General features: G+C 38.8%; 1 protein-coding gene across 6 annotated transcripts in view; it reads right to left on the minus strand.

The window, feature by feature from the left end:
• Nucleotides 1-17169, minus strand: part of FER (FER tyrosine kinase) — a 284636-nt gene that overhangs the window by 233557 nt on the left and 33910 nt on the right. For 5 of the 6 annotated variants that reach the window (XM_043975821.1, XM_043975819.1, XM_043975822.1 and 2 more), the window contains one exon: nucleotides 6796-7066. In XM_043975821.1, the coding sequence (XP_043831756.1) occupies nucleotides 6796-7008 (213 nt within the window). In that variant the 5' untranslated portion in view covers nucleotides 7009-7066. Of the gene's footprint in view, nucleotides 1-6795; nucleotides 7067-15499; nucleotides 15593-17169 lie in introns of all 6 variants that reach the window. The other variant, XM_043975820.1, reaches the window with a different exon arrangement.

A 17169-nucleotide genomic window follows, 5' to 3' on the forward strand; every position in this document is an offset into this window, starting at 1 on the left:
AAAAGTTAAAGTTTTTTAATAGTCGGAGCGATAACTGAAAGACGCCAGTTTTTTGAAGGACCACCCTTTCGGGGAGGAGACCATGTGTCTGCTAAGCACTCCACTTCCGGGATGCGAGCTTAAAGGCAAGGAGAGAATGGAAGTAATGTCTCTTTTTCGCTCTCCTTGCCTGCTGGCTTGCTCTGCACACACAGACGCTGACTCAGGTTCGACTAGGCCCGGTTCTCCGTAACAGCACATGCTTGATGCGGTTCTCAACCTCAGAGGTGGCCTTGGGTTTTTGGTGAGTTCTATACAGAATATAGACTAAGCTTACACCTAAGACTACTTGTTTGTATTTCTACTTTCCTATCTCTCTAATCAACATCACCTTGTTTTGTTGGCTAAATAATTCCCAAACAATAAAAGCTCTAACTAAAGCTCAGAGGCTTCTTTAACTTACTGGTCTGGGGGATATATAAGGGAAAGATTAAAAGGGAGTTTAATGCTCTTGTATCCAATTTTAAATCTCCCATCTGTATACAAGTTCCCATTGTTTTACTATTGCTCTGTGCATTTATATTGTTGCCCTGTTAAATTGTATTACTGACTATATTTTGTTCAACTTGCATCAGTTCTTCTAAGTCTTTCATTTTCCTTCCCATGCTTCTCTATATTCATCTTCCTCAGTTTCTTACAGGATAATAATATTCCATTGCCTTCATGTAACACAATTCATTTAACTATTCCACAACCAATAGACATAACATCTACTTGGTTTCCAGGTCTTCGGTAATACAAAAGAGCTGCTATGAACATTTTTGAGTATATGAAGCCTTTCTTTTTGTCAACAAGCTCTTGAGGATGTAAAGAATTAATTGTGATTTGAGATTTTTATGACCCCATCTTTTGGCTAGGATTGGAACCACTGGTACACTGGCTGGTACTCCACCCACTGGCTATAGCCATCGACACAGTGCTGGCAGCTCACATCACCACCACTTGCCGATGCCTACGTGGGCCTGGTAAAATTATAATGATGGGAATCTGGATGAGGGCAGTCAGGTGACCTTTGGTGTACAGAAGCTGGCCTCTCTACAACTGTTAATTCTGTCAATCAGGGCTGCCAGCCAATTAGCTTCCGGCTGTGTGTGTGTGTGACCACCCTGTTTCCTGTGGGAGAGGGGGTTGCTGGTAAGGAGAAGGGAGGAGATTCACCATTCTAGTGTATGAGCTAGAAAGAGAAGAGACAAAGCTGTGTGCTCTGCTGAGCCCCGGGTGGTGGTGCAATCACAGGTCGTATAATTTTCCTTTCCCCATTCCTTTTTTTCCCCTTGTCCTTAATTCTACTAATCTTACTTGTGTTTTTTTGTTTTTTCTTTTTTGTTTTTCTTTTTTTGTGGAGCAATGGGGGTTAAGTGACTTGCCATGGGTCACACAGCTAGTAAGTGTCCAGTGTCTGAGGCTGGCTTTGAACTCAGGTCCTTCTGAATCCAGGGCCAGTGCTTTATCCACTGCACCACCTAGCCGCCCACCCCCTTACTTGTGTTTTAAATTCGTTCTTGTTAATAAACCCTGTTGGTTTTGAAAGAGGCTGTTAATCTCCTTCCTTGCCCCAAGATTGTGGTGAGCTGCCTAATTAACACTCCCCAATTAAAATTTGGCCCCTGTAAGGAATATGCCTAGCAATGGAATCTCTAGGTCAAGAGATAAGGGCATTTTCTTCATTTCATTTGTTTAATTCCAAATTGCTTTCCAACAACTCAAAGCTTTAAAATAATCCATAAGTATGCCTGTCTATCAACAACCATCTTTGAAATTTGCTGGGTATTGTAAGGTTGTTTTGATTTACATAATTCTTAAAAGTGATTTGCAGCATTCTTTCATATGGTTATTAATAGTTTTCAATTCTTTTGAGAACTCTTTATATCCTTTGATCACATCTAATGGGGAACTGCTCAACTCAATGCCCAACTCTAAAGTTAACTTGTGTTCCCTGGAATACTTGCTTTCATCTTAAATTTTTTCCTTTCTCATTTCTTCCATCTTTCCAGCCACCATTCCCAACAATGGTTTTCACTCATTCTCCTGGTGGAAATGTTGGAAAACTCCTTCCTCTCCACTGCCATTTTCTAGCTCTTCCTCTACTGTCATCACTCAGTAAATATTTCTCTTTTGAGTTCATTCAGTCCATAACTACCACCCAATCAAAATTCTGACAGTGGTTGTCTAAAGATCTCTAGGAGACTCCCCTTCTTTACTCAATGAGGTCAATGCCTGGCTCACAATCTTTTCTCCCCAACTACTAACTTTATACTAAGGGACTTCAACATACACATTGATAACCTTCCATTTCCTTAACTGACTGACTTTGCATGACCTCTACTTCACCACAACTACACATAGGGATAGTCATAACATTTATCTTGCCAACATTCATAAATTAACCATATCCATGTTTGTAGCCTTTGGAATTCCTTTATCAGATCACAATTTGTTGCCATTTCACCTCTACCTCTGCTTTACAATACCAAAACGTGTTCTTCAGGCTCACAGTGATCTCCCATCCTTCAACCCCTCGGTCATTTCCTAGGCTATTACCTTGCATTAGCCACTCTGTCCTCCCTTCCCCATCTTGACCCCTTGGTGAACCCATTCAAGTCTATGCTATCTTCTTCTCTCAAGTCCTTTATCCTATCATCAATACTGCCCTACCAAGACTTAACTTTTGATCATTGCCACAATATATTGGATTCACTCCCAACATGCCTCCACACTTCAGCATGTTATTGAACAAAGCTGAAGAACATCACAAAACATGGTGATAATAAAATATTTTTATCAAATATTTAATCAAATAAAAAATGAGTGCTACATAATCACAACTGGGTCTTCACTAAGCGAAGTCAAACCTTTTTTCACATCCTTATAGACTTGCTATCTCTTTTCATCCTTCTTCAAACTTTCCACACCTCCTCCCCTCACTCAGCTGAGAACTCTACTCCATGGTTCATGGAAAACCTGAGGCCATTTGCCAAGAGCTCTCTCTTTCCCCTGTTCCTCATCCCACATCACCCAGACTCCTTCTGCCACTATCTCCTCCTTCACTCCTGTCTCACATAAAGAGGCAGTCCTTTTCCTTGCAAAGTAAACTCCATCCGATCCTGGCTTCTCCAGCACATATCCTCCTCTATCATTCTCATTCTCCCATGTATCTTCATCCTTTATCTCCTGGCTGCTTCCCTATTGTATACAAACATGCCCATATCTCCCTCATCCTCAAAAAAAAATTCAGTTTATCCATCTATCTGCATTAACTATCATCCCATATTTCTCCTAGTCAGTCTAGTTAACTAATATTACTATAAGAATTACATTTATCAGCTGCTCTTTTTGTGGTGGCAAGGAATTGGAAATTGAGTGCCTTTAATAGTTATTGGCTCAGGGGGCAGCTAGGTGGTGCAGTGGATAGAGCGCTGGCCCTGGATTCGGGAGGACCCGAGTTCAAATCTGGCCTCGGACACTTGACACTTACTAGCTGTGTGACCCTGGGCAAGTTACTTAACCCCCATTGCCTCTCAAAAAAAAAAAATAGTTATTGGCTCAAAGCTCTGTCTCAGTGGTTCTTGCAGATTGGATAATTTTGGACCCACAGTGCTTAACAATTATCTCAAAACCCAACACAACCATGGGAGGTAGGTGCTATTATTATTCCCATTTTACAGATAAGGAAACTGAGGCAAAGAGCAGTTAAGTGACTTACCCAGGGTTATACAGCTAGTAGAATCTGAGGCCACATTTGAACTTAGGTCTTCCTGGCTTCAGGCCCAACACTCTGTGCACTATGGAACATCTAACTACAACTCCCTGAACTTGGATCCTCATCAGTAAAACCAAGGAGCTTGATTAGATGTTTTTGAAAGTCTTTGATAGCTTCTGAAGGACTGTTAAGGGGTTCTTGTTTTAGTGCTAGCACAGTTCTTACATTCTGTCTGGTGCCTCTTATGTGGACCATTTCTTCCTCATCCTACTGTTAAGGGGTCCCCTGAACTTGTCCTTTTGAGTTTCAGTATTTTGCTGAAACACTGTACTCAGAGCATGCAGGAGACCCTGAATGTGTCAAGGAAGAAGCCCCTCACTGACATTATTTGTTGTTTACATCCCAAACTAGACTCCATAAGTGTACTTGGGAGTCAAGAAAGGCACCAGGGGCAGCTAAGTGGTGCAGTGGATAAAGCACTGGCCCTGGATTCAGGAAGAACTTAGTTCAAATCCAACCTCAAGACGTTTGACACTTACTAACTCTGTGACCTTGGGCAAGTCACTTAACCCTCATTGCCCTGCCCAAAAATAAAATAAAAGAAAGGCACCAGTCAGTCTGCACTAGGCTGAGAAACTGCTTGTGCAACTAGGATCTGTGTAGATAAGCAGACTATCCTATCTTCATAGTGTAGCAATTCCCAAAGAAAAAGAATGCAGCATTTACAATAGTCTTGCTCCTCACCTTTGAGAAAGGTTTTGTCCTTTTCCCACCTTTACTGCTTCTTTCCCCCTGCTAGACCTTGCCCTTTTAGGTGGAGATTTTTTTTTAATCTCTTCTTTCCTTTGTCTTGCTGTTATAAAAATGCAAATTTTTGTATGGATTGCAAACTCTTTGGGTTCTACACACATGTTCATTTCTTTTGTAATAAACCTAGTTTTCATGTAAGCTTCATGAAGTTGTGATTGTCTACTGAGAAGCTCTAAATCTTGTAATGTTATAAAAGTCTAGATGAAAGTGATAGCTGGGAGGTTTCTGGTTTTTGTTTTTAAATTTCTTTTAATATTTGTTCTTAGTGGTATAGCTGGTAGTATAGAAGAATAAAGAAAATTAGCTTATGTAACAAAATATATAATCATATAAATATATATAAATAATCATCTACAATACATATAATTATAGAAAAATATTTTCACAAAATGCATGAATGATTATGTTATAGCTAAAAAATGTACACAAAGAGGCTAAAAAATGGGGAATGACTGAACAAAATGTGGTACATGAATGTAATAAGACACTATGTTGTCATAAGAAATAGCAAATGAGGATTTAAAAGAAATGTGAGAATACTTGTGTGAACTGATGCAAAGTAAGATAGGCAGAACCAGGAAAATTCTATGCACAGAGATTCCAATAATGCAATACACATGATATTAAAGGCAGCCTCAGTCAGAAAAACTGTGGTGACAACTTTGGTCCCACAGAAGAGATGATGAAACACTCTCCTCTTTGAAAAGGCAAAGGATGACTAGAGGAGAAAGTCACATACACTAACAAGCACAGTCATTTTGTAAGTTTGGACTAATGTAAAAGCAAAAGATATCAATAAAATCTTTTTTTTAATGTTAAAAGTATGAGTAAATATATCAAGTAAAATGACCCCTTGCTTTCTTAGTTAGCTATCCATGAAATGTCTAAAGGTTGTGCCAGTTTTGCCTTACAGAGTCAAATCACTGGATGACAGTTATTGGGTAAGAGCAAAGTCTTTCACAAGAATTTTTAAAAATCTCTACAACTGGCCCAAACTCTTTAAAGTAATAGAAATGGGGGCAGCTAGGTGGCGCAGTGGATAAAGCACCAGCTTTATCCGCTTTGGATTCAGGAGAACCTGAGTTCAAATCCAGCCTCAGACACTTATCACTTACTAGCTGTGTGACCCTGGACAAGTCACTTAACCCCCACTGCCCTGCAAAAAAAAACAAAAAAACCAATAAAGTAATAGAAATGGCACAGTATCTCAGCCAGAAACACCCAAACACCTTCACCTGATACTAACAGACATCATAGCTGAAATATTTGAGAACCTTAATAATCAGGCAGAAAGTATTAGGTTACTTAGGAGTGGTTGTGACCTGATCCCTTGTATGCAGAAATCTCTATCTCCCAAATGAATATAATGGTGTACTGTTTCCATGCAGAAAATAATAAAAATCTCTCATGTATATGAATATGTAAAATGGTACTTTCTACTGGTAGACTTGTACAAGTCCTATCTGTATCCCAAAACAAAGAATTGTATATTTTCAACTGTTCAAATGGATTAAAAATGGATTTTTTAAAATTTACATCATTTAAAAACTATCACTAAACTTGGCAACATAATAATAAATGGAAAAATGTAAAACTCAGGAAATCTGCTATCAGATATAGATTTCGTCTCTAATTCTTTAGAATCATAAAAATAGTTCAAGCACAGAGGGGCAGCTAGGTGGCACAGTAGATAAAGCGCTGGCCTTGGATTCAGGGGGACCTGAGTTCAAATCCAGCCTCAGACACTTGACACTTAGTAGCTGTGTGACCCTGGGCAAGTCACTTAACCCCCATTGCCCTGCCAAAAAAAAAAAAATAGTTCAAGTACAAGTATAGGTTTGGCCCTGGCTCTTATTTGACAAGATGACCTCAAGTTATAAAACTATTTTCTTTCTTAATTTATTTGGCAACTTTGGACAGTTCATTAATACACTGTTATTGTAGATTCATACTACAGTTGATGTAGGAGCAAAGGAAATCTCTACTCTGACTAAAGAACTGACAGAATATACAACACTAAAATTATAATTAATACACTGTGTCTTTCAAAAAACCTAGGTATGATGTATAAATATACCAGAATCTAAATAGCAGTAGGACTCAATAAACCAGAGAACAGATATATTACAAGAGATGAAACAACAAAGATCCATGTTAAAATGGGATCTTTTTGATTTAATTATAATTATTACACTTAAGACATTTTTAATTTTCTGTACTCCCAAATGGTAAAATTGTTTTCTTACCTGGGATACATTGCTAACATAATTCATGTGGGCAGTACTTTCCTTGTCAATTTGATTACAGAGATTCTGTAAAGTAGATGCATATTCTTTATCACTTTTTATTCTCAGTGACATAAACTTCTTGACCGTTTCCAAGAGTCGTAATTCCCAATCTTGCAATTTTAACAGTGCATCGTGTGAATTCTTCAGGTCACTTCCAAATCCCATCTTCATAAAGCACTAACTGCTCCACGGATTATAAGAAATTCTTTTAATCAACATATGTCCATATCTGTAAAAAGAGAGAATTGAGAGAATCTTAAACTTTTAGGGTTTTTTTAAGGAGATTGGCTCTCCAACAGCACAGTGCAGTAGAAAGAGCACTAAACTATGAAGCTGCCACTTACTAGGGTGGTGTGACTTCTATTTGCTCATTATTTAAAACTACAATGAGAGACAACATAGGAGTGTGTGGGTTACAGGAGAATTGGGTGCAAGTCCCATATCTGATACATCCTGGCTATGAGGCACTAGACAAGTCATTTAATCTCTCAGTGCCCCATTGAACTTTCTAAAATTATAAATTACAGAGAAAGTACCAATAGAGAATGCACCTAGGGAGGAGCTTTCTACATTGATTAAATCCTAGATCCACTTAAAAAAAGAGAGAGAGAAAAATAAATAAATATTAATCCTGCCTACCTCACATGATATTGGCCACTTTGTAAACTAGTCTTTTATAAATATGAGTATTTTTAAAGCAAAGTATCACTAATTGTATAACTTCTGATTCTACAAACTTCAACCAAAACTTCTCAATAATAATATCCTGTGACATTAGCCATATTTCCCAAGGATTATGGTAAACTTTACTTTGTTTTCTAGTCTTCTAGTAGTTTTTTTTTTTTCAAAATAATCTAGGAAAACAAGATGGAAATATCTATTTTGTAATCTGGTTCACAATACATTTCTTTTTTTGTTGCTATTTGTTTTGGTTTTTGGTTTTTTGCGGGGCAATGGGGGTTAAGTGACTTGCCCAGGGTCACACAGCTAGTAAGTGTCAAGTGTCTGAGGCCGGATTTGAACTCAGGTACTCCTGAATCCAGGGCCGGTGCTTTATCCACTGAGCCACCTAGCCGCCCCACAATACATTTCAAAGTCAATATAAGCTGACTTGCCTTAAACTAAATAGAAAAAAGGCATGTTGTTTCCTTTCTCTGTAACCTCAATGATATGATCTAAAAAGTTGTTAGGCATTAAGTTTTTTTAATGCAGAAAAAAGATACCCTATTTCTCTAAGAAAATGGCATAGATCTGAATAATCATGAGTTAGGGTAAATATATGCACTGAGAAAAAGTCAGTGGACTCTTCATACTCATGGGTCCATAAAACCCACTACTAGATACATGAATGAAGGTTACGGGAAAAGAAAAATAAAGAATGATAAAAATGGTCTTTTATGTAACAAAAATGTCATAGCATCTCTTTTTGTGGTGGCAAAAAAAAAATGAATTAAATTATAATGGACTGGAAAAAAACTGAACAAATTGTGACAAATGATTAAGCCATAAAAAACGACAAATCTGAGTTCCAGGGATGAAGGATGGCCAGTGTAAAAACAGAGAAGTGGGAAATGGGAATAGCATTTGAAAAGAACAGGGAGAAAGCCAGTTTAGCTAGACCTTTAAAACGGAATAAGTGGGGCGGCTAAGTGGCACAGTGGAGAAAGCAATGGCCCTGGATTCAGGAGGACCTGAGTTCAAATCCAGCCTCAGACACTTGACACTTACTAGCTGTGTGACCCTAGACAAGTCATTTAACCCCCATTGCACCGCCAAAAAAAAAAATTTTTTTTAAAGGAGTAAGTTATAATTAGGCTGTACAGAAAGGATCAAACTATGTTGTGAGGGGCTTTAGTTTGAATCTTTCTGTAGCTTTGTTAATAATAAGTTATATACATCCATTCACAAAATCTTCCCAAGTTTCTTTGAATTCATTTTTTGTCATTTCTTATGACATAGTACTATTTTATCTCTCATTATTTCTTTTTCCTGTTTACCTTTTTATGTATTTGACTTGTATTTGAAAGTCAAATTTTCTATTCAGTTCAGGTCTTTTTATCATGAATGCCTGAAAGTCCTCTTTTTCATTTAAGTCCCATTTTTTCCCCTGAAAAATTATAAGCAGTTTTCGCTGCGTAGGTGATTTTTGGTTGTAATCCCAGTTGCTTTGCCCTCTGGAATATCATATTCTATGCCGCCAGACCTTTAATGGAGAAGCTGCTAGGTCTTGGGTTATCCTGACTGTAGCTCCACAGTATTTGAATTCCTTTTCTCTAGCTGCTTGCAGTATTTTCTCCTTGACCTGAGATCTCTGGAATTTATCTATAATATTCCTGTAAGTTTTCCTTTTGGGATCTCTTTCTGGATGTGATTGGTAGATTCTTTCAATTTCTATTTTTACCTTCTGCTTCTAGAATATCAGGGCAATTTTCCCTGACAATTTCTTGGAAGATGATGTCTAAGCTCTTATTTTGATCATGGTTTTCAGGTAGTCCAAAGATTTTTAAATGATCTCTCCTGGATCTATTTTCCAGGTCAGCTATTTTTCCAAGGAGATATTTCACATTGCCCTCTACATTTTTATTCATTTGGATTTGCTTTATTGTGTCTTGATTTCTCATAAAGTCATTAGCTTCTATTTGCTCTATCCTAATTCTTAAGCAATGATTTTCTTCAGACAGTTTATGTACCTCCTTTTCCATTTGGCCAATTTGGCTTTTCAAGCTGTTGACTTTTTGTTCATGACCCTCCTACATCACTCTTATTTCTCTTTCCATTTTTTCTCCTACCTCTCTAACTTTTCCCTCTACTCCTCTTACTTTATCTTCAAAGTCCTTTTTGAGCACTTCCATGGCCTAAGATCAATTCCTATTTTTCTTGGAAGCTTTGGATATAGGGGCTTTGACTTTGTTATTATCTTCTTCTGAGGGTGTATTCTGATCTATCTTGCCACCAAAGGAGCTCTCAATGGTCTGTGCTTTCTCTGCCTGCTCATCTTGACCACCTATTTCTTGGCTTTTAACTCCTTCTTAACGTGCAGTACTGCTTCCAGGACACACTGATCCAAGCTACAGGGGGTACCAGGTGGTATGATTAGACTCGTTCTCAGTCTGGCTGGCCTGTAAGTAACCACAGCCCGCTTCCTTTTTAAATCGAAAACAGAAGTCTGATTGAACTCTGATTCTCTATGGTCAGAAACTTTGTGTGCCTGTGCCCCTCCCCTACTGGGCCACTGCAGCTCAAGTCTGCTTACTGGATCAGAATATGGATGCTCTGCCTTGGCTACAGAAGAGGCCACAGCTATTTCACCCCTAGTCAACCACTGGACCCCCTCATTAGTCTGTGAGCTGAGTTTCAGAAGAAGCTGTTGAAGATTCCAAGGCTCTAGAGGCTTGGCCTGGCTGGGGCTGGATCTGCACCACACACTAAGCTCCTCTCTCACCTGAAACAGCAAATTATCCCAGTAGCCTTATTAAGTTGTCTTTGGCTGGAAAATAGTCTCACTCTGTTCTTTTGTGGGTTATGCTGCTCCAGGAGTTGTCTTATGGCATTATTTTTAGAGGTATGTGGATGGAACTGTCGGGAGCGCAGGAGAGTCACAGCCTTTCCTCTGCCATCTTGGCTCTGCCTCCGACATAGTACTATTTTATTACATTCATATACCATAATGTGTTTAGCTATTCCCCTATTTTTATGTTCAGTCTTTAAACTCCTTAGGATACATACCCTGTGATGGAACTGAGGTGTCAAAAAGTATGAAGTTTTTCTAGCATAATCTCAAATTGTTTTCCAAAGGATCCACTTCTTTTTTCTTGCTACATAAACTTTGGAAGACTTTATGAACAGATGTAATTAACTTTTGTACTAACAAACCCTACAGTATTTATTTATTGAGGATAACATAGGTTAAGTGATTTGTCAGGGGCATATAATTATTAAGTGTCTAGGCAAGAGTCAAACTCAGCTTAACAAATGAGATATTGTAAAAAAAGCAGAAAGCACAATGCCTAGTAGACAGTAGGGACTATCTAAATCCTTATTCCCTTCCCCTTTCAGACTCTAACAATATTCTAACTACTATTTCTCCAAAGAGTGACATAAAAATTCAAGAAATTATTTTAGAATTTCTGAATTTTCTGAAATTATAAGTTCAAGTTCTATAAAGAACTTCACATTTAATAGTAAGAATTTATTTTTGCTACTTGAATTCTATAAAGATGTAGCACATTTGTGCAATTTGAACTATAAAGAATCCCCAAAGAATAGGCTTTTCCCAAGGGACTCACATTTTAGACTCCATCAAAAGAGTGATAATACATTTTCCACTGAGGGCCTTTTGTTTTTAAACTATTTTACTTCATTGATAGTGAAAAAGTTGAAACCATTGCCTGTTATGGTCCAATCACCTCTTGAATTCTTATTCACCTAAAATATTGCTACTTCTTCAAGAAACCCTCCCTGATCGTCCTTCTGAGTAATGACAATGCTTCCCCCCCAAAAAAAAAACCTTACAGAGTATTCTGTACCTCTATCATGCATTTAACATGTTCTATTATATATTAGTTTCCTGTATATGCATATTTCCTACTAGATTTTTTTTTTGAGGCAATTGGGGTTAAGTGACTTGCCTAGGGCCACACAGCTAGTAAGTGTTAAGTGTCTGAGGCCGGATTTGAACTCAGGTACTCCTGACTCCAGGGCCAGTGTTCTATCCACTGCACCACCTAGCTGCCCCCCACTAGATTTCAATGCAACAAACATTTATTTTATTTTTTCCAGTTACATGTAAGGGTAGTTTTCAACATTCATTTTCATAAGATTTAGAGTTCCAAATTTTTCTTCCTCCCTCCTTTTCCTTCCCGCCCCCACAAGACAGCAACCAATCTGATATAGGTTATATGTGTACAATCCACAAGTGCTCTTTTTACCAGTTCTTTCTATGGGAGTGGATAGTATGCTTCATCATTAATCCCTTGGCATTATCTTGGATCACTGTATTGCTGAGAATAGTTAAGTCATTCACAATTGCTCATTGAACAATACTGCTGTCACTATATACAATGTCCTCCCAGTTCTGCTCACTTCACTATACATCAGTTCATATGAGTCTTTCCAGGTTTTTCTGGGATCATCCTGTTTGTCATTTCCTATAGCACAATACCATTGCACTACAATCATATACCACAGCTTCTTCAGTCATTCCTCAACTGATGGACATTCCCTTGATTCCCAGTTCTTAGCCACCACAAGGAGATGATATAAATATTTTTTGTACAATTTTTCTCCCTTTTCTCTTTTTCATGATTACTACTGTTAACTGTTTCCCTCCATCCTATTCTCTTCCCCATGATATTTACTCTATTATCTATCTTCTTTCACCCTATCCCTCTTCAAAAGGGATTTGTTTCTGTCTGTCCCCTCCCCTAATCTGCCCTCCCTTCTTTTGCCCCTCTCTCTTTATTGCCTTCCCTTCCTATTTTCCTGCAGGGTTAGATAGATTATTCTACACAATTAAGTGTGTATGTTATTCCCTCCTTGAGCCAATTCTGATGAGATTAAGGTCTTTGAGCCAATTCTGATGAGTGTTAGGCTCATTTACTGCCCTGCTCCTACCCCATCTCTTCCCTCACTCCATAAGCCCTTTCCTGTTTCTTTCAAGTGGGATTTCACCTCATGCTTCCCCCCCCCCCCAGTGCATTCCTCTCACCCCTCAATTTTACCCTAAAGATGTTATCAGAGGGCAGCTAGGTGACACAGTGGACAAAGCACCCAACCTGGACCCAGGGGAACCCCAGCCAAAACCTGGCCTCAGATACAAGACAGTCACCCACTGCATGACCCAAGGTATGTTCCCCAACTCCAATTTTTTATGGTTCTCTAGGGTCTTGTTTTTGAAAGTCAAATTTGCCATTCAGTTCAGGTCTTTTCATCACAAATACCTGAAAGTTCCATTTTTTTCCTTTGAAAGATTATATTCAATTTTGCTGGATATGTGATTCTTGGTTGCAATCCCAATTCCTTTGCCCTCTGGAATATCATATTCCCTCTGGTCCTTTAATGTAGAAGCTGCTAGATCTTGTGCTTATCCTGACTAGGGCTCCACAGTACTTGAATTCTTTCTTTTTCAGCAGCTTGCAATATTTTCTCCTTGACCTGAGATCTCTGGAATTTGTCTATAATATTCCAGTAAGTTTTCTTTTTGGGATCTCTTTCAGGAGGTGATTGGTAGATTCTTTCAATTTCTATTTTACCTTCTGCTTCTAGAATTTCAGGGCAATTTTCCCTGAAAATTTCTTGGAAGATGATGTCTAAGCTCTTTCCTTGATCATGATTTTCAGGTAGACCAATAATTTTCAGATTCTCTCTCCTGGACCTATTTTCCAGGTCAGCAGTTTTTCCCAGAAGATATTTCACATTGTCCTCTATTTTTTTATTCATTTGGATTTGCTTTATTGTGTCTTGGTTTCTCATAAAGTCACTAGCTACCATTTGTTCAATCCTAATTCTTAGGCAATTACTTTCATCAGAGAGCTTTTCCATTTGGCTTTTCAAGCTGTTGACTTTTTTCTTATATCTTTCCTGCATCACCCTCATTTCTCTTTCCATTTTTTCCTCTACCTCTCTAACTTCAAAGTCCTTTTTGAGCACCTCTATGGCCTGAGACCAATTCGTATTTTTCTTGGAAGCTTTAGATATAGGGGCCCTGATGTTGACATCTTCCTCTGAAGGTGCACCTCATTCTTCCTTGTTACTGAAGAAACTTTCTATGGTCCTCACCTTTCTCTGTCTGCTCATCTTGCCTTTCTTTGACTTGACTTTTAGCTCCTTAAAGTGGGGCACTGTTTCCAGGCTGCACTATCCCAAGCTTCAGGAGGTCCCAAGTGGTATGATTCAAGGAAGAGCAGGTTCTTCACTTACTTGGCCTGTTCCCTAGTACATAGATGACCCAGCTTATTCAGAGGCTCTGGGGGTCTCCTTCTCTGGTGAGGCTGCCTTCCTGGGACTGGATCTGTGTCAGCGTGACCGTGGGGTTGGGCTCCACTCCTGTCTCAGCACAGCAGCTCCCTCCTTCCGACCTTCCAAGCCATCCTTGGTTGGAAAATGATTTCAGTACATTCTTCTGTAGATTTTGCTGCTCCAGGAATTGTCCTATGGAATTTTTTGGATGTTCTTTGGAGCAATCATGTCCTGAGTTTGAGAGCTCACTCTCCCACTACTTTTTGAAGACCTGTAGGGTAGGAACTAAACTTAACTAATTTTTGCCCCTCTCTCAGTACTTAACAGAGTGTTCTGAACATAATGAGTAATTTAATAAATGTTGGCTGAACTAAATACAAAATAACATGAGTTTGGGGAACATTGTGATTATCTCACTGAATGAAGGCATTTTTTTAAAAGGCATTTTATAATTCAAATAAATGAGAAATAATTAAATATATTTTGTAATTCCCTGTTTGTAATTTTCTATACTATGAGATTTTTCTGGTGAAAAGAAAAGAAAAATAGTAATAGACCTCCATAGTATAATATCTTTGAAATTTTGACAAGGGTAAAAACTGAGATTAAGAGAAATGAAGTGACTTGCCTAAGATTAGAGACAATCAAGCAATAAATATTATTAAGCACCTACTATGTAGGTACTACTAGTAGACAGCACTGTGCTAATCACTGGGGATACAAAAAAAGCAAAAGACAGATACTGCCCTTAAGGTGCTCACAGGCTAGTGGGGGGAGCAAATCAATGTTACATGCATGACTTAAACCCACAGGTCCTGGGATTTCAAATCCAGTATTTGCTTGCTCTCTATCTACATCATACTTTATAAGAATATTAATAAACATTAGTCATATGCTCATGTAGTTTTAATTTAAGATGAAGGAAATACTGGAAAAGCTTCTTGTACAAAGTGGGATGTTGGCTGGGACTCAAAGGAAGCAGGGAGGCAGAGATGGGAGGAAAGCACTGCAGGATGGGGGGGGGGGGTGCTGAAAGCCAGAGAAAATGCTCTGAGTGGAGGGATAGAGTCTACTGTGCAAGGATCAGCAAGGAAGCCAGGGTCATCACAGAGTAAATTTTAGGGAGCAATGTGTAAGAAGAATGAAAAAAAAGTAGGGAGAGGCCAAATTGATAGTCTTTAAAAGCTAGGAAGAGGATTTTATATTTGCCATGGAGGTAACAGGAAGCCACTGCATTTTACTGAATAGGAAGATAACACGGTCAGACCTGTGCTTTAGGAAGATCAATATAGCAGCACAGCGGAGGATGAACTGGAGTGAGGAAAGTCTAGAGGCACATGAATTAGTTAAGAGAAGGAGCAAGTGAGAAGATCGTTTTCTCATCAAATGGCTTCAATTTTTTTTTTCAGTAAATTATGAGCAATGTCCTTAATCTAGAGGACGGGAAAGGGGGTATTATCAAAGTCTTGAGGAGAGATAAAACAAGTTTGTAATAGCAGCTGTGAGGAGTGGGAGAGTGAATTGATTAAGGGAGTATAAGCAGATTGCCTTTTTGCAATAATAGCCCAGCTAAGATCATAGAAAATAAATTGGTTAGTAGACCCAATGAGTATGATTTTCTGACTTTCTGTAGCAGTAGCTGTGAAGGGCATAGCAAGGCATGATCACTGAAGGAAAAAGGGAATAAAGTGTTGAACATGTTCACCAAGAGTTCAAAATAGAGAAGGAAGGAGAGTGCAGCCAGTACATGGGGTTATGTCCTGGAGAAAAAACTGAGTCTTCAAGGAACTCAAAGTATCTGTGAAGAAAAACAAGAGGGCTAGGTATTAAAAGAGAAGGGAAAATGGAATGATAAAAAGATTTTGGTGTTAAAAAATGTATTAATGAATTTTTTTTAAATGTAGAGAAGCAATCGTGTGTACCATAAAGTGTTCAACAAAGCCAAGTTCTATTTTCTACTTATAATTATATAATGTTGGTTAGCACTGACTTCCTAAATGCAAAAGCAAAATTTGTAAAGAAACTGGAAACACACAAGGATAAATAAAACAACTGATTTTTCTCAGCTGCCCAACTGAACACAGAAGAGGCTATTTGATGTGTAAGGAAATTATTTGGGGAGAACAAACATTGCAGAGTTGCAAGAATACAGCAAGCTTTCTATCAAAAGCCCTCCAAATAGACTGGGAAAATGTATCAGACTGAATCTTAATTGAGAAAGCTAAGGGGAAAAAAGCACATTGAATCAACTGTCCAGCCCAGGAAGAGGCACAGTAAAACAGAAGAGTTCTGGGGACACTGAGAAAGGGTCTGGCAATGCTCAGGGCCTATACACAAAGAAGAGCAAGATGAGGTCCCAAACCCATATATTTCCCTCAGAAACAAGTACCAACTGGCAGCTTTATCACCCACTATCCAGTTCTGACTTACAGATCCAGGACAGACAAAGGAAGTCACCTGAATCAAAGATTTCGATGGAGTCAAAAGGCCCTAGGCAAGGAAGAAATGCAGAAACAAGCAGCAGCAGCGTGGCTTAGACTCCAGAAGTAGAGGGAGGTCTCAGTTCTAGCTTCTACCTCAAACTTCAGAGGAATAATCAGGGCAGGAATCCCACGCCAAAAAGAGTTCCGTTATTCTGAATGAGTAGAACTTTCCAGCTGATTAACAATGGTTGAATCCAGCCAGAAGTCTTATTATTGCTCAGACCCAAATGCAGGTCAGGAACATGAATAGTTCAGACCAGATGGGACAGTGATCGACAGTCTATGCCTTGGATCAGATCAGTTTGGGAACATGGAAACCTTTCAGGTCCCTAACCTGAGCTTTCCCTAAGGGTCTGGAATTTTACAACATTCAATTCCTATAATAAAGCAACAACATGATCAGTCCAGACCTCTCCAGAAGTACACAATGCCAGGCCCTACTATAGAATCTGAAATTATAAAGTAGAAAAAGAGAATAAGCAAACAACCACACATATAAAATCACATCAGAAAAAGCTCTTATGGGGGCAGCTAGGTGGCGCAGTGGATAGAGCACAGGCCCTGGAGTCAGGAGGACCTGAGTTCAAATCCAGCCTCAGACACTTAACACTTACTAGCTGTGTGACCCTGGGCAAGTCACTTAACCCCAACTGCCTCACCAAAAAAAAAAAAAAAGAAAAAGAAAAAGCTCTTATGATCATGAAGATGCTTAAGACACAAACCAAAAAGAAGAGAATGATTACAAAATACCTACAAGTAGGGGCAGCTAGGTGGCGCAGTGGATAGAGCACTGGCCCTGGAGTCAGGAGTACCTGAGTTCAAATCCGGCCTCAGACACTTAACACTTACTAGCTGTGTGACCCTGGGCAAGTCACTTAACCCCAATTGCCTC

This window comes from Dromiciops gliroides, chromosome 1, assembly GCF_019393635.1.
Source record: "Dromiciops gliroides isolate mDroGli1 chromosome 1, mDroGli1.pri, whole genome shotgun sequence".
Lineage (NCBI taxonomy): Eukaryota > Metazoa > Chordata > Mammalia > Microbiotheria > Microbiotheriidae > Dromiciops > Dromiciops gliroides.